The sequence below is a fragment of the Lichenostomus cassidix genome, chromosome 13, assembly GCF_008360975.1.
Source record: "Lichenostomus cassidix isolate B80296 chromosome 13, HeHo_3.0, whole genome shotgun sequence".
Classification (NCBI taxonomy): Eukaryota; Metazoa; Chordata; class Aves; order Passeriformes; family Meliphagidae; genus Lichenostomus; species Lichenostomus cassidix.
Window position 1 is genome coordinate 14,998,488 of NC_139494.1, and position 18,351 is coordinate 15,016,838.

The 18,351-nt window shown below is 47.6% G+C and overlaps 1 protein-coding gene across 1 annotated transcript; it reads right to left on the reverse strand.

Annotated features, from left to right (window-relative positions):
* Positions 1–1,404: 1,404 nt before the first annotated feature.
* Positions 1,405–17,433, reverse strand: LOC146431335 (serine protease inhibitor Kazal-type 5-like). The gene is made up of 14 exons (XM_085073862.1): positions 17,299–17,433; positions 16,108–16,133; positions 14,914–15,041; positions 14,337–14,403; positions 12,630–12,757; positions 12,472–12,523; positions 10,030–10,160; positions 9,386–9,458; positions 8,850–8,911; positions 7,969–8,050; positions 5,553–5,677; positions 5,123–5,186; positions 2,338–2,390; positions 1,405–1,909 (listed from the first exon to the last, which is right to left on the reverse strand). Exons 1-13 carry the CDS (start codon positions 17,354–17,356, stop codon positions 2,385–2,387), a joined length of 1,002 nt encoding a protein of 333 aa, XP_084929988.1. The 5' UTR covers positions 17,357–17,433; the 3' UTR covers positions 1,405–1,909; positions 2,338–2,384.
* Between the last annotated feature and the right edge of the window lie 918 nt (positions 17,434–18,351).

Consider the following 18,351-nt stretch of genomic DNA (forward strand, 5'->3'; position numbering starts at 1 on the left):
CTGCACAGGATGTTAGCTGGAATCAGTGAGCACACATCATCAGAGTACATTTTTGCAGTCTGACATTCATCACTCTCAGGCTGCATAAATAACATTCAAGAATGTACTTGTTTCATCTCAGCTTAAAGACAAACTCTGCATCCCCCAAAACAGCTAACCAGCCCCAAACTGATGACTCTCACCCTAGATGACTCAACTTCGTGAGGGGATTTTCCACATAGAAAGAGGCAGTCATAATTTATTTCTAAAACATAGTGTTTGCTCACGTTAAAAATAAGCATACGAGTTATTAACAACCACTTATGGCAGAGTCTGCTGATAATCAAATCAGTTTATGTTATTATCAGCTGCAATAAAACATGATGCATGCGTAAGCATTTTGAGAGTTTAAAAATCAATTCTCATTAACTGCAGTAGAAAAAGAGGATTTGATAATTTAATTGAAAGAATTCTACGTCTTTGGTGGGAGTGAAATTAATTGGTATTAGGTAAAATCCTGTCAAAATCTGAAAGTCACTTCAGCCTTATCTGCAAGAGAAAAGTGTTTACAGATCAGGTCACAGCTAAAATGGACTCAAACACTGCAAATGTTCATTCAAGGTCTTCTGGAAATGTCCTGCAATAAAGTTTATACAAATAAAGAACCTATTTGCTTTAAGTAACAGCTATAAAAGAAAGTACAGGAAGTACGTGCAAACCACCAGCAGAATTCTGTTAACCCACCATCAGTGTCTCCTGTTCTGCAAACCCCAGCTCATTCCCAGATCCACTGACCCCAAAAAACCAGGGAAACCCTTGGCTCACAGGCCTGGCTTCATCTGAACATAGTTTCAGAACATAAAAGAATTGTCTGTAGGTCAGTTACATCTCAAAGTTACATCTCAAAACAACATTTTTCCTTAAAAAGCTTAAGCTATTCCACACCATGGAACTTCTTGCTTTTCCCTCTGCCCCAGCATCAGAAGCCCAAAGGAAGGACAATTCTCTCCTGCAGGAGATGCTTCCTAAGACAGGCATTGACTTGACCCTACAGGGAAGTTCAGGCCAAGGGTGACCCAGCAGCAGATGGTCCATGGGCCACCACACTGGCTGAGCTTCCTGCACTGCCTTGAGAGTGCCAGCAGTGCTGCTGCCCTCTCACAGCAGGAAATACTGCCCAAATTCACACCTCCAGATCCCAGAGACCTTTCTGAACTCAGCACATCTCCTAACGACCACCCAAGGTGTATCTACCTCCCACCATTGCTCCAAACTGTGGTCTGGATTGCCCAGGCCCTCACCTGAGAAGGATGGAAGACACTTGGTGCATGATCTAAACTGCCAGCCCAAGACATGGAGTGCTGTAAAATCAAATTTTCTCTGTAGGTTTCCAAATTCAAACCAAACAAATCTCAAACAACCCTCTGAGGTAGGTAAGTATCGTTTAATGTTCATTTTACAGGCAGGAGAAAAGGGCTGATAGGGCAGTGAAGTGATTGACCCAAGACCCCATAACGAGCCAGGGAGAACCTGACCCCTCCTCACAAAACCCCAGACCACACTCCTCCTCCTTGGGTCCAACATCTTCGCCAGGTATTTACAGCAGCTGGTGCACCTCAGGGTGCTTATTGCCTACGACACAGTGGGGACTCGTGTGTCCCTCCCCTGAGGGTCAGTGAAGAAAAGTGACATGAAGCTGAGGAGTTATGTTTATTGGAGAAGCACGTTAAGACACAGCGAGGCTGCAGGGACTGCAGGGGCACACACGGGGCAGAGCTGGGCAGACACCACCGAGTCCCCACAGCCTTTTGCCCTCCACCTGAGCAAGGATGGACCCCGTTTGCTGCAGAAGGGGATGAAGGCAGCTCTGGCAGTCCTGGGGACTCGGCAGCTCCCCTGATGCTCGACATCGACTCTTCTTTTACTTGCTCTGCAGAGACAGAGGGCAGACAGTTTATTACTGCAGTCCCAGAAGGCAAAGGGATCTGAAAGGATGATGAGGAAATCTCAAAGCTGTGATGCTCCCATGCTCTGCAGGGGCTCTGGACCACCCCTACCTCCCTGGGATGGGGGACAGTAGCAGGCTGCTCTGCCAGCATCCTCCCTGCTCTGCAGGGGCAGCTTGGATGAAAAAACAGAGCCAGGGAAAAGCACTGGGCAGACCCATTACTGCAAATCCCCACAGGCTCAGCCCCACCAGCCCATGGCTGCAGGGAGAGGAAAAATCTGCAGACCCCTCTGTCCCAGCCCTGCAGCTTGTCCAGACAACGTGGGACACTCCAGCCCTGGTGGGACACAAACCCAAAGGACAGGCTGGCCGAGCAGGAGTAAAAGCCACTGCCTCTTGTCTCTCCATACCTTTGGTCACAGCTGATCCCTGGTGTTTGCTGGCAGTCTGAACTCCATTACTCCTGGAAAGGAAGAGCAAAAAAATAAGCCCATCCCCAAGCTTGACCACTTCTGTGTGACACTGGTGTCGGTGTGACAGCCCCTCAGGCCAGCTCAGTGCCACGTACAACAACTGGAGCAGAACCTGGCACAAGGGCAGGCAGGTTGGACCACTGCCAGCTGAGGAAAACAAGAGTAATTTCAGCCTTAAGCTAGGTGGTTTCCACACCTGTTTTCTAATCTGGGAAAGGTCCTGCTTTTCTTCTCTTCCTTTCACCACCTGGAAAAGCGGCGTGGCAAAACAGAAAGCATTGTAAGGAAACTGGGACTTGCCCATTGCAAACCTGGGAGTTATCTGTTTGTTAAGAAACAGGTTTTTAAAAAAAGGATGAACTGGATAACCCCTTTTTTCTCCTGATTTATTGACCAGCATGGGCAGACTGGTGGCTACTGCCCAGGTGATTAGTGTGAAAAACCTTTGAACAAGTAAAGGAACTGCAAGATATGCAGCATTAAAAGTCAAATGTGCTGGAAAGACCCACAATCAATTCATCCACGTGACTTAGCCCTGCAGGACCTACCAGCCAGTTAACTTACCAAAAAAAGATATCTATACCCAGGATGCTGACCTATATTTGTCATCAGTAAAGCAGAACAGGATCAAAGGAATTCAGTTACAGCAGAGACCTCCCAGAGAAGGTGGCGAGACCCAATGCTGGCCAGTGGGGACTGGCTCTCTCTGCAGTAAGTTTTTCCACCCTAGCCATGCCCAGATACACCCTTTAGTGTCAGATCTCTCTCAAACCACACTGCTCCCAGCCCTTCCCACGAGCATCCTTCCCTGATGGCCATCAGGTCACCAGAGCTGCCAGAAACACCTGGAAATCCAGCTAGAGCTTTGCAGGCAGGAATGGATGCAGGCACAGAGCTGCAAAGGGATGAGGCAGCTTTAACACACATTTTCTCAGGCAACTCCCAGCACTCTCCATGGATAATTTAAAAATACAACTCAAGGAAATACTTCAGTTTTTGGGTAACAATTTCTTATCTTCCTCCAAAGCATTTCACATTCTGCACATTGCAACTCTCTAAACCCATTTCTGATGCCAAAAGCACTGCTGGAGCTGCTTTCCTCCAGGTTTTAGTAGCGTATATTGAGTAGCTGAATTTTCAGCAGAAAGAAAAATTCATTATACTGCAAGCGAGTATGAATTTCAGTGCCGAAAATAATATTGCTCTGTACATTGTTTATAAGCTCCCATAAATTTCCAGCCCAATTCTTCAGGTGACTTAATAAACATAAAGAATAAATCATTATGCTTGGGGGCTTTTGTCTGGCTTTTCTTGCCTCAAGAAAAAAAGCTTATCACTTTGACTTTTAATTGCATCCATCTCTCCTTGGAATACTTAACACAGCTACAAGCTCTCTGACTTTCAGTAAATGGTATCCCCTCTTATTGCAAGGGCTTGAGAGCTTAGTGAAATACGAAACAGTAAGGAATTCCAGACCAGGCACAGTTTTGTGGGAATCCTCTCTATTTTCCAGTTGCCAGTGTATCCAGTCTCATTACCCCTCTTATGTAAAGCAGCAGAAAGGATGTTCAGTGTGTTTTGGGGATCTGCTGGTGCCCTAGCACTGAGGAGAGCAAGGCATGGAATTTTACTATGGCATGATGGCTCTCACACCCCATAGCTCTCTGTGGCCTACAAACACATGGATCCCTCATCCATATTCAGAAGCCAAAGTTCCCATACAAAACTTCCCAGAAATCTCTTTGGTAGTTTCAATATTTGGATTCTCTCCCATTTTAGAGTGGGAACAAATTCAGTTTCTCAAGAGTTCATGCCAATAAGGACAGTCCTCCCCAGGTGCCACAGAGTCACAAACTGGGAGACACTGCCTGCAAATCCAAGAGCTGGAGGTTGTCAGGTTTCCACTGGTGGAAAGACAAAGCACAGCTGAGAAATCTTTAACTCATCTGCTATGTGGCATTGCACAAGATGTCAAGGCTCAAGACCTTTCCCAAAAGTATGCCACCCAGTGAATAATCTTCATTTCCCAACTATCTCCCTGGATATTATTTAGGGGGCAAGTCCTTTATGGTTTATACAGTCTTCCCAGTTTCATCAAAGTCCCAAGAGGAAAGTCAGCCGTTTCCCCAGACACATCACACTCCTATCACACAGCCTAGACAAAACATGGAGACTATGCCCAGGTTGTGTATTACATCCAAGTCTCAAGATGTATTTAAACATCTGGACCATGAGCATCCATTCCTGGGGCTCTAATGCTCCTGTCACAGGTGCAGAGGCCAGGCTGGCTCCCCAGCAGGCACTTGGAGGGAAGTGGGATGCCACACACAGCCAAGAGGCACATTTTTTTCTCCCCCTCTCGACAACATCCCACTCCAGGAAAATAATAAAATAGAAATAGGGAGTTCAAAACCTCTTTTCCTCCCCAGCCAACGTGGCTGAAGAGCAGCTGCAGAGCACGCCTTTAATTAACCCACTGTTAATTGAAGGAACAAGTTAACTCTGTTAGTTAACCTGCCAGCGGGGTCAAAGTGTGGACGCCCAGCTCCTGCTGAAGGGCACAGTGGGCAGCTGGTGGCTGCCAGCCACTCCTCATTCCTCACTCCCCATTGTGGCTGCCTGGATCAGCTCACCACAGGCTGAGATGGTGCCAATGGGGAATTTCCACCAGGGGAAAGGGAGAGATTGATGTTTGGCAGCCCAGCTGTGGTTTGCCACTTACCACTTCAGGGGCAGGCACTCGGCACTCGCCTCGGTAGTTTACTGTGATGAAGTTTGAAGCTTTCCTGCAAGGGGAAGACAAGGCATTGCTTATTATTCACTTGCAATGCCACAGCTCTCTGCCGCCGGCATGACAGTCCTCTGTGGGCTCCTTAATGCTTTGATGCTACTTCCAATGTGATGGCATTTATTACTCCCCAAACAATCTCATGATCGGGCAGAGAGGGAAGAGGGGACCCTGGCAACTTGTGTATCTTAATTAGCTGTCATCAGATTAATCTCAGGCATTTTGATCTATGTTTGCTTAACAGCAAAGCACCAAGGACACACTTGATAGTGAGTCATGATGTATCAAAACAAACACTGTTCTGCAAAAGACACTCGGGAATGGTGGATGGCCCTGTATTACTGAAATCTCTCCACCTACTCACATGGCAGCTGAACACAAGTCACATTCATTTTTGTATGTTTTCCCATCAGTGCCACAGACTGGTTGTGATTCGCTGCAGAAAATCCTTCCACCCTTTACCCCGTGCAGAATTCGATCGCAGTCCAGCTGAAGAGAGAAAGAAATCACATTTGGTGCTGTTTCACTTGCAAGACCCTCCTCTACGTGACCCAAAAGCACTCACAAAGCAAGGCTTGCATGGGGCCTCTCTGCCCTATATCACATCCACCAGACCTCCAGCCAGCCCAGGCTTGGAAAGAAATTATGTCTCCTGTTGGACCACTCAGCCAAGCTTTTGGGGACAGAGCTGTCATGCCCCACTCACCTGATCCACCCCAACTCTACAGCCCAGGGCAAGGTTTATCTCCCTCAACGTGCATCCACAAGACAAAAATCTTCCTCTACCTGTACCTAGTCTTCCTTATCAGTACACTGATACCATTTTATCTTCAAGGACTGAGACAAAACCCATTGGCCAAGCTTGAGAAAGAGCGTCTGGAGCAGGCTGGCGCTGCCCGCGGGCGGTGCGACACGCAGCGCTCCCGACGCCCACGGTGCCGAGAGACACGAGCAGCTATGACTAATGAGGGGTGCCCTCCTGCTTCCTCTCCAGCACGGCAACGGGAACATTTAGGCACAGTTTTCCCTACAAACCACACGTGGCACAGCCAGGACACGCTGACAGAACAAGGAGCGACCTTTAGGGATCCCAAAAAGCCTCTCGCACCCCGCGAGCGGAGAAGGTGTTTGCACAGTCATAGCAGATTTCCAACAGCAGAGGTCAGGGATAGCACAGCCTGTTCCCTGGCATGCACAGCCCCTTCCTCAGCCCCACCGCAGCTCCAGGAACCAAAAAAAGACAGAGACCAAGAATTGACTAATGGGCTCCCAACCCCTTCTCCAGGTGCTGCAAAATATGTCGCAATGACTGCAAATGGTGCAATGGGACAGAGAGAACATTCCTCTTCCCGTTCCACCTGGAGATGCAGCATTTAGCAGAAAAACAATGGTTTATCAGCAGCCCTGCGGGGCAGGAAGCACCCCAGGGAAGAAAGATGTCATAGCACAGGGGGGTTTTGGTGGTGTTGGGGTGCTGTGATAGCACCTGCTGGTTAAACGTCACTTGCTAATTTCCATAATGTGCTGCTTCCTCCCTCATCTGGGTGATTATCAGTGACGTGAGAGCAGACAATGCTGACCTCTGCAATCCTCTGCTGGATGCCTTCCTACGCACCAGACATTGCTGCCTGCGCCACAGCCCAGGGCAGGAGGCCACCCCACCAGCCCCACGCATCACAGGTGCCAGCAGCCACTGCCACCACTCCTTTGGCTCTGGGAATTGTCTGTGACAAAACCCACAGGTGGCCCTGGAAAGAGGAGAGGAGCAGATCTGCTCCCTGAATCACCTCTGGTCCATCAGGCTCATCAGCATCCATTCCCCCTCCAGTGCTACCAGGAAATACCACTGAGCCCTGAAGCAGACTGGCCTTATTACACCTAATGCTTCCTCTGGAATGCATCAAAATTGCTGTACCTGAACTATCTATTGGGTTTTTAACTCAAATATCCCTTTTCTAAAAGTGGTCAGTGACAGAGGCTTCAGAGAGAGATAAGGCAGTTGGTAGTAAGATCCCTCCAAACCCATAGAAAAACATTTCCTATCCCTTCCAAAATGCTATTTAAATTACTGTATGAAAATGCTGGAGGAATTAAAACATCAGGTATTTTTTTTACCCATCCTACCTCTAGACAGCACCCTGTGATAGTGAGATCCACAGTTTAGTCACCCTTTTTACGGTAACTTATTTTCTCTTATTAGTTCACATTTTCCACTTTTAGCTTTGTTGGAACTATTCCATTTTCTTCTCATGAGAAGGGAGAGCAGACACCCCCACCTTCCTCCTACATTATTCCATACACAGTTGTCATCTACCACTCAGTGTTTCCCCCTTTAGCACTCCTTCCTTCTGCCAAACTTGTCCTCATCCCCTGGTCAGCTCCACTGCCCTGCTCTGACCATGGCCTTCATCTCAGCACCTTCTCACATGGCAGGAGAGCAATCCTCACCCCACTTTGGCCTCATTTGGGGCAGGAATCCAGCCTGAGCTCAAGACCCACATCCCCACAGCTGCTGTGCTTCCACAAGGAGCCAAGTCCTTCCCTCTGCTGCAGTGCCAGGTGATACAGGGGCTGGCATCAGACCACAGATACTTTCACTCTTTCAAACCCTTCCGGGGACATGGGGCCAAGTGAGAGAAGCTTTAGGGTTACAGCAAGAACAGGAACAGCTGCTGGGAAAGGAGCAGAGGTGGCTCAGCACCAGCAGAGGAACATCCCATGGGAGAGGTCCCCATTTCTGCCCACAGAGCTGCCACCCGAGGTGCAGGAGGTGGATTTACCGTCGGGTCCCCGTCGGTGTCTCTGCTCTGTGACTTGCGGCCAGGTGACCGGTTGCAGTTCTTGCCCCGCTGAGCTTGTGGGCTGGCAGAGAGAGCAGAGACACAGCTCATGCCCCACTCCTCCCAAACAGGGAGCACGGGGCAAACCCACCCTCCCTGCAGACCCCCACAGCTCTTGGAGAGCCATTTGCACTACACCATCCACCCACCCAGCAGGGCAGAGAGGGTGAGGAGCCCCACATGCTAAAGGGGAGGAAGCCACCAGCAGGACACAGCTTGCCCTGTGCTCTGTCCAAGTACACCCACACCCCAGGGCTCTGCACCCCTGTGTCTGCTGGCAGCACCTGATGGAAGGGGGACATGAAGGAATTGCACCAGTCAAAAGCAAGAAATCTCAGTGTTCCCCAAAAAAGCAGCAGCTGAGTCCTGCTCAGGGCCAGCAGCTACAAAACAAACAGGAGTGCCTGACCAGTGCCCAGAAAGCACGTGTGCAGCAGGCACTGCCTTTGAACTAGAGCCAGGCACACACATGAGCACTGCCAGGAAGCAGATTTTGCTGGACAAAGTGTCCTGAGAGGGATTCTGAGCACAGCAATCACTGCTGCTTTGCACACAGAAGATCAAGGCCAAAAAGGAGCAAGGGTTGCATGAGAAACATGCCCCACTAAGTGTCTCTTCCCCATCACCAGCTCAGCCAGTAGGAAGTGCTGTAGTGAGCAGCAAACACTTCTCCATCCCAAACAGTGCTGCTTGTGTGCTGCCAAACTATTCCTGCTCCCATTAATCTGTTAAACACCCCTAAGAAAATACATGTGGGTGGGAGGGGGAAGAAACCAGTGGTATGTGTGGATAGGTTCCATCCCAGGTGCTGCTGAACTCACCCCCTGCCCGATGAGAAGGGACGTCTGTCATTCACACCCTGCCGCGAACCACCACAGTTCTTCTGCAAAAGGGGCAGAGAACACTCAGCAACCACAGAAACAACTTTCATGGAATTAAAGAAGCAGCAAGGCTAAAGCAGCTCCTGCCCTCCCTTCTCTTCCTCTCAGACCCAAAGAATTATGTTCTTCAAGCAGCAGGTTTGATGCACTTCATACCCAACAAATGTTATTATCCGAGTGCTTACAGGACTGTGGGTACTCTGAACCTGCCCTTTATCTCTCATGTAGCATCACATCACTGGGAAAGTGAGAGGGACTGTTCTGTCTGGTCCAAACATGTCCAGTTTGTATGTTCATACCCACGTCCATTCCACAAATGAGTGAGGCTTTGAAATACAGCTCCATAATTAGCTGGCTACAGAATCCTGAGCACCATGGTCACCCAAGGATGACCAGGCAGTCACTGGCCATCCAGATCCCACAAGCTCTCACCAGACCCCTCCTGAGCTCAGCACAGGCTCTGAGCTACATCTCACCTGGTTTATTCTCTCTGAAGCAGGCACTCTGTTGCGCTGGAGAGTTCCACCTCCTCTTTGAGCTTCCTTTTTGCTGGAAGAAGGGAAGAAGAGAAAAAAGGGAGTGCAATGACAGTGTGAGTGCCACCAGCACCAGAGTGCTGCCCTGCAAGCCAGTGTCCTGCCACTAGGTACCACCTCCCCATCCACAATCCCTGTTGCTGGTGGTCCTGTTCCTAATTCCCACCCCTAAGCCTTCTCCCTTTCTCCTCACCATTCCCACTGTATGCTACATCCTGGATCCAGGTGGCTGCTTTCATATCAGGGCTGCTTCTGCATATGCTCTATGGGAATAGAGAGAGAGCATCTGGAAGGCAAAGTACACACATGGGGAACTCCTCAGGCCCCTGGGAAAGGGGCTGCTCTCTGTCAACTTTGCTTCTCCTCCTCTACTCCACACTGCTCCTCACCTGCCCCTGGGCCCTTAGTGCTGAAAGGGACGTAAGTGGAGCAATGGCTGGAGTCCTACTGCCAGAGCATCTCTTAGAGGGCCACTGGGAGTCAGAACTCGCCCAGGCATTGCCCAGATGCAGCTCCACAGGCTGCAGTTTTGCAGCTGGAGTGCTCCTTCTTTGCTGCCACTGCTCAGAGGAAGGGGTACTCACAACTTCTCGGCACACATGAGACATTTGTTGGTGTGCTGCTTGCCAGAGGCATCCCGGACAGGAGCATTCTCCCTGGTGCAGGACAGGCGACCTCCAGCTTCAAACTGGGAGCGGAACTCACTGCAGTCATCCTGTGAAGGAGGGCAGGGTTAGGGCACTCTTGTCCTCCTTGCCTTACTGATCTGATCCTTAGAAACCTGGGGTTTCCTGCCAGGAAAGCATGGAACCATCACAATGCATCACAGGAGAGTCTGGGTGGGGATGAGAGAAGAGGGTGTGCAGGACCAGCCACTTAGCATATAAACAGAGGGGTGAGTCAGAAAAATTCCAGGTCCTTCTGCCTGCACAGCACGTGTTGGGAGTTTTCTAGTATGGTCCCACTAATTATTATTCTCCTGGCTGGGCTATCCAAAGCATGCCAGTGATGTGACCGATACAGTAATGAAGTCACTCCCTCTTCTCCCAACATCCTTAATATACAGCTACAGCCTTTTCCCAGATTGTAGCTCAGATAATTTTCTTCACAAAGAGCGTAGGATCCTCCAAACCAGCCACACTCTGGGACATGTCAATCAAGAAGCAGCAGTTAAAACATAAAGGCACAATGCAAACATACTTAATAGACCAAGAGCACAGGTAGGTTGTTTGGAGAGTGGATGATTAATTTGTTCCTTGTTCAAAACTGCTGTGCAGAAACTGTGTTAACCTGCCCCTGTTATGTAACATGGATGGAAACATTCAGTCCCCCTAATTTCAGCTATTTCACACATTGCAATAGACAGTTCCAAACAGCAAGTACAAAGGATAAGGAACTGACTTCCACTTACCCTTTTCTTTTTAAAAACAGGTTTTAACACTGGCAGTTTTCTGCCCATTTTGTGCACAGCTTTGCTAGCTTGCATGGAGGTCCTTGGCAGGTCACCTGCCTCACCCTTTGCTTTGCTCACAAGTTTCCAACACCTCATCCTCTCTGCCAGGGAAAGGTGTTCCCAGTGTTGTCCTGCATCCCATCCAGGGCACCTCAGCCTCCATCTCCTCAGCTTTCCCACAAGAATAACTCTGGAAAACTGCTCTGAGTACAAAGCCCCACATTTCCCCAGAGCCACCCCAGCAGAGATGATCCAGCCCTGGATGAGCTCTGCTGCTGTGCCAACAGGCACAGAGCATTGTTCCACCAGAAATAAGTGTTGCACCCCCTCCAAAGGGGCTCCCCACGACCCTCACTGCTTTTCCCACCACCAGCATGTGCTCACACCCCTGCACAGTTCAGGCAATGCTTTCCCTTTCCAAAAAGCCCAGGAAATCTCCCTCAGCCCCTCTGTGCCTTATTCCCTGGGAGCAGCCCAGCTCAGCACCCCAACCCCCTGCAGACAGATCTGCCTTCCCCTAAGAGCCTCTCTGAAATGCTCTCTCTTTGAGCCAGCATTTCTGGAGCCCTGTTCAAGCCTGACCTCTGCTCCAAAAATCTCACCAAGTACATCCGAGTCGTGCATTTGCCTTTTTCATGGCCTGTCGCATCCCTGACCCACTAATAAATGCAGGGCTCTCTTATCCTTTGTCACTTCTAGCCAATGAGTAGGAATTCTTGTTAATCACTGACTGTGTGATCTTGCACTGCCATTACATTTTATCTTGTTTCTATTACTCCAGGCCCCAGCACTATCCAATTAGTCTTGAGTGATCTGCTGATGCTACTCGGCTGATACTGCCTCCCAGCTTTGCCATCAGCAAATTTCACTTAAGCTTCTATTTTTTGGTGCCAAAGTCATTAGAAAAAGCACTAAAACAGGATTATCCCCAAGACTGAGGCTTAAGGGGGCTGCACCAGTCCCTACCGTAGCAGGAATCAAGTGGAAAGAGGTGGAAAGCAAATATTTTCCCCTTTACAGGGCTGCTTTTGCCAGCAAAGCATCAGCACACAGCAACATGGTAGCTGCAGCGTGCTGGAGAGAAGGTGGCAAATGACAGCTCCATGAGAACAAAGTTTCCAACAAAAAAAAACCTAAAACTGAGCCACGGGCCTGGAGATAGTGTAGGGCTGACATCTCCCAGAACACAATGATCTTTTAAGCTGTGCAGAGTTCAGATTTAGGGCTTTTCACACATTTTTCTTTTCCACCTAATTAGCAGCCTCAGCAGAACTGACCTCTCCACCTGTGAGCCGAAATTCGGGACAGCACAGCACACCTGGCTTCCTGCTCTGTCGGGATTTGCCTGTCCCTAGATCCACAGGTCAGCAGGGCAGACCATAATAATCAGGCACAAGGTGTCCACTTGAGGGATTCAAGAGCATGAATAAGAAATAAGGAGGGTAAGGAAAGTGGATCTCAAAATGAAGCCAGAGGAGAAAGAGCAACCGAGTAGAATAACATTGCCTTTTCTCTGTCTTGGGTGGAAATCCAATAAAGCTCTATATTGACCTGCCTAATACTTTAATCTCACCTTATCTTTTCCTTGTCTGTTTTTAGATAACTTCCGCTCATTCTCCCTTTTGCTGGAAGAGAAGAAGATGAGAAAGTGAATGCCAGGGTGCTCCAGGGAGGAGAGGTTTCCCCGCTGCAGGAGAGGCGAGTGATCCCACGCTCTTTTCCTTTACTCACAACTTCTCTGCACACATGATGCACTTATTGCTGTGCTGCTTCCCGGAGGCATCCCGGACAGGGTCGTTCTCCCTGGTGCAGGAAAGTTTCCCCCTCTGGAACAGATCCCGAAACTCCCGACACTCATCCTGTGCAAATGCCAAAAGCATGGGTTGACACTGATATGCTGACAGAGAGACGCATCTCCCGCAAATCCACAAAGGATTACCCACCCAACAAATTGCATTTCAAACGTTATTTTGCTTCCTCGAGGCGTAACTTGGTGGAAAACCATAACATGCAGCATAAAACAAATAAATCCGTATGTTCAGATGAGCAGATCTGTCTTTTGCATCCAGGGCAGCCTTGTTGCTATTTCTAATAGATAAGACATGCAAGAGCCTGCCTGAAGGACCTAAGCTCTGCTCTAAGTATAAAATCCACAATTTCAGTGAATTTTGAATGAGAAAGTTGGTTTTCCCATCTCTCGTGAGAGAACGCACTACCAAGAATTTTAAAATCCTTGCACAGTAAAAAAATGAAGCTGCAGGCGTAAAAAAATACAATCCTTGAACACCTCCTATCTCCAGTTACACGAGAATAAGAGGTGGGTGGTTTTACCTTCCACTTAACATGATGGTATGTGTTAATTGAACCAAAGCACTCTATTTCACAAAAGGCTTTTGTAGCAAAGCCTGCTTAAGCATTTCAGCCTGGCCTCTATTTTCCTCTGAACAGCTTTCCTGTAACTTTCAGGGCAAGTCTGGAGCATAAGGAACACATGGAACATGGGAAGACTTGAGGTTCGTTTATGCAGCACTTAGAACCTTATCTGCCATGTGATCTGTAATACATTTTCCCTCTCACACCATGTAGAGGAGATGGCTTGATAGCTTATCCCAGCTCTGCAGATGGGGAAGTCAAGCCTAGAAAATTACTTGCCAAAAGCCAGACAGAAAATCTATGGCTTAACAAAGAAATTCAGTGTAGGTCTCCTCCTGACGCTGTAAAACTGTCCTTCTGCCTTCAGGACCACACTTTGGCAAGTCAGATGTCTAAAAAAAAAAAATCTCCCTTAGGACAGCTATGCCTTACAAAGCCCTTAATTTGTCCAGACACACAAGAGCTAGAAAGCTACCCTGCTTAACCAGATGTAAAAAATAAATAAATCAATCACCACAACCAACACTATCTGATGGAAACCAATTCACTCCCATCTACAATAAAAACCCAGGGCTAAAAAGACAGCTCCCTCCACATAAAGACCTGCTATCTAGAAAAACAGCTATGGCTAAAAGAAACCAGCCAGGTGCCTCAACAAGATAAACAAGGGACAATTAGAGCCGGCCTGTTCCCACACCCTGCCCTAGTCAGAGCTCACATGCGCCAACCTTGCTATTAAATATTTGCCAGATACCAATGGTGTGCCTTATAAACAGGCAGGCATCCTCCTCAGCCAGGGCTCTGGGTCAGGCACACACCGGAGGTGCCGTGATTGCCTGGGAGGAGCCGTCAGGAGTTTTGGTTTCTTTTGTGCTGGTGGATGGCACAAAGCCTCACACTCTCCCCAAGGCTGGGCATGTTTGCCCTGCTCCCACTCGAGGCACATTGCTGGGTCCTTCCTTTCCCACGCTGCAGAGGAGGAAGCGCCCTGGGCAGCAGGTCAGAGGCAGCAGACGCGGTGCCACGGCCAATAAAACTGGCTTCGGCAGCAATGTTTCACCTCACCTTTCCCAAGGAGTTCACATTCCTGTCCAACTCTCCACCACTCCCTTTGTTTTTTGAGTCTCTTTCCCTGCAAGAAAGGGAGGCGTGAGTGAGAGGGCAGAGTGGAGTGCTCGGACACAAAGCCAAAATAGGGGGTGATTAAAGGCCAGTGCTGCCCACCCCACCTCCCCATTGCACAAGGCAGCAGCACAGAGCAGCAGCAGGTCTTGGCTCCCTGACACATGCCCAGGGTGTTCAGCATCTCTGCACTGGGGGCATGGTGCCATCCTTTCTCCCTGTCTAATATCCGGCTCTCTCCATCCTAAGAAACACCTCTATGAAAACAAGAAATTAATCTGTGTAAGTTTTCACTCTGCATTTGCTCCTCACCCTCTGTGGTGAGTCCCCACCATGTGATGAGCTGGAGAGAGCTACTGGCTTCTCAGGTTTGCTGAAGAACTATGAACTAGTCTGGCTGGCAGGAACAACAATTTTATAGCACAGAGCCTCCTGAGAGTTGGCTCCCTGCTATGGGAGGAGAGGACAAGCTGTGGGTGGACAGGGCTGCCACTGGAGCCAGCAGGCAGCTGATACTCACAGCAGCCTTTGGCACATCATGCATTTGTTGAGGTCTCCTTTGTTATTTGGGCTGCTGAAGGGCTCCTTGGTGGTGGGACAGGAAAACTTCCCACTGCGCAGAAGTGACCAAATTTTCCTGCATTCGTTCTGCAAAGCACAGAGGAGGGCAGTGAGTGGAGGCTTCCATGAAGATCCTGAGAACTGTTTGTTCACACTGAATCTTTCCTGGGTGTGCTGCAGCTCTCAACAGTTTGCTCACACAAGCCACACTCCTCCTGCCCATCCCTGGCCACACACCACACGTGGCACAGGCTGTACCCAAAGCCCTGCTCGTGGCTCCCGAGGCAGAAAAAAAAACCTGAGAAAGTTCCAAACCCATTGCAAGAACCATTAATCACGGGGAAAGGAATATATATTTAAGGAGCACATTTAATTTACATCCAGCTGCAAATTGCTACCCGCTACAGCAGAGGACTGCACGTTATAAAGTTAGCCAAGAGCAGAAAATACAGCCCTAGAAATGCCAGAGGGATGAAAGAGGAACGAACGGGCCAGAGAGACTGAAGAGTAATTCACGTGCAAGACAAGCACAGAAAAGCACAGCCCTCTCAGGAAGCAGAGCAGCGATTTTGTGCAATGTTGCAGCAGCCCATTGCCTCTTCTGCCGGGTAACTGAGATGCAGACCAGGGAGAAGCAATGAACCGTTCAGTTATTTTTGGCTACTGTGTTTCCCGAAAGGATCTTTACCAGGGAGACAAGCTTGCTTGATTAAAACATGAATGGAACTGACTTCTCAGCCATTGAATCAAATTATTTTCTGAGGCTCAAAGGACTTGCCTTAATTCTTTTAATTATGAAACTCAGGAATTATCAGAAGCAGGGGTTTCTGCTGGATCAGAAGCTATATTCTGAAATATCATTAAAAATATAATTCATGCCATTTCTAACATCATTTCATGAGATTTCCAGCCCAGAGCTGTTTGGATATGTTCTCAGCATCATGCACCAAACACACACTGTCAGCTGGAGCCATTGCTGTATTACCCAAGTATTGTCTCTAAATATGGAGAGATTCACTGCTTTTTCTACCACTGAAAAAGCACTATAACATCTAAGTATAGTGCATCTAAATGGACTTTGCTCAGAGCATGCATTAAGCAGTGTAAGTTGGCAAAACAAAAGGAGAATCAGAATAGAAAAGGTTGGACTCGCCTTAATCGAAGCTTGACTGGCAACATCTGCGACAGAAAAACCAACAATGAATCCACACAAAAATCTTTGAAGGGGAATTTTAAAGCAAAAGCATTTAATTAAAATACTTGATGCAGTTTCCTAATCCACCCAAATACCTCTTGATAAAAGCTAATCCAATGCATTATTTCACACTGATAGAAAGTCTCTAATGCCCAGCCCTTTCTGGAACATTGCACTTTTTGTCATTCAAATGCAAAATCGCATCCATTTTTTTTAATGTCTTTGTGCCCTCCTTTACTGTGTGACTCTTCTCAGGCTTAAAACCCAAGCTCCAAGGATGTTTCACTAACTGTTTCTCCATTATTCCACACCCCTGCTTTGGTAGTTGCATCAAACTCACACAAATATTTTTGGCATTCTTCACCATCACTTAAAATTGGGATACCAGAGCTAGGGCATATCATTGTTATTTGTCCAAAATGACAAATTCCTTTTCAAGGCCCATTCCATTTGCAGTACTTCACACAAATTACCAAATTAATAATGAGTCAGCAGGTGAGTAGCTGATACCTATTTCTTTTTACTAAGCCACTTAGAGCTGGTATAATATGTTTCATCCTCTTTTGCATCATCAGTGGCATTGCAAGGAACCATCAAGAAATCTTCCATTAGCTCTTTTACAATAGAAACAGGCAGGAAATTGAAAAGCCATTGCATCAAACCTAACTCCTGCTGAAATCTATTGTAGCCAAATTACTGCAGCCACGTGAAAATGCCTTCCATAGCAAGTGTTGACAAGACATCACAATTTCTCTGAATTTAGCAAAAATTGTATTACATTTTTGTTCAAAGTTGGGCTTTTTATGGAAGAATTCAGTCTGGCTGGAAATTGATATTCCTCCACTTAGACAAATGGGGGTTTGGCTATTTTGCTTGCTCTTAAACTGTTAATACCATTAAAAATAATGCTTTACCTACCAATAAAACTTTACTATTTCCACATAAAAGACAAAGAGTAGTTAATGAGACATGTTATACCAAACCAATACATGTAGTACAGCCAAAGAAATGGTGGCCTTCTGCTATACCACTATGCTTTTTAAAAGACAAGGGCTCTCTAATCCTCTCTCTCTGTCTTTATGGGCACTCCCAGGCTGCATCCACTGCCAGTCCCAAATTCCAGCACAGAGAACATCACAAGTTACTGACCTGAGAAGAAGCAGAAAAATGCCAGAGCAAGGACCACCGAGGCACCTTCTATTTTCATGGTGAGGGTGGTGGCAGCTGCTTGCCTACGTTGACTCTACGAGAGCATTGCTCAATGGAACCCAAAGAAAGGGCTCAGGGCTGATCACATATATATAGATGACCAGGTTCTCCGCCTTCCCTATGTCATAACCTTCCCAAGAACCATCATTAGCCGCAAAAACCGGTTTGTTGACACTGCTCTAAGTTCTAATGATCCCATTAACACAATTAATTTCCATAAGGATGGGACATATTTGAGTCACTCCCTCCATTTTGTCAAGGTAAGAAAATTATAAATAGATCATTTCAGATCCCCCACACAGCCAGAGGGATTCTTGTTGTCTTCAGGGTGGTTCATAAGACAGCGGGACTCCACTCACCACACCACAAATAGCCTTTCATACCTCAAGAAAATAGCTGAAAGGGTTTTATTTTAATAACTTGGCTGCAGAAGTGACAACAGGAAGGCCAGATCACTCAAACCTCTGGAAGTCAGTCTGCTTTTATTAAAGCACCTCAGTATGAACCTAAAGAGTAGACATTCAGGAAAGGCTGAAAAACATGAAGTTTGGGGCTTTGTTGAAATTCTTTGGGTTTGATGCTACAGTTCATGTAGCAGCTGTGTTAATGATAAACCATACTGCCAAAGCCTCATCCTTTCCCAGTTTCTTCCTGTTGCTTTCAGAAAAAAAAAATGCAATGTTATTAGTGAAAACCTTTTCTGAGCCCAGGTGGGACCTGGCAGACCATTACAGATGCTGCTCTTTGAGGTGTGCTGTTATTGATGCTAAAGGGTCCAGCCAAGCAGCCCTGCTCTGGTCTTTCCCAAAGAAAAGATAAGATGAAAGTAATCATCCTGTGCAGAGTTTCTCAGGAGTCTCGAGAGAGGAAAATAAAGATGACATCAAAGTTTTGGAATGTGATTTACGTGGGAAGAAGCTATGTGCCTTGTCTCCAGTGAAAAGAGAAGAATTTGGAGAGAAAAGCCATTTGCAAGGTTTGAAAGGGGTGGAT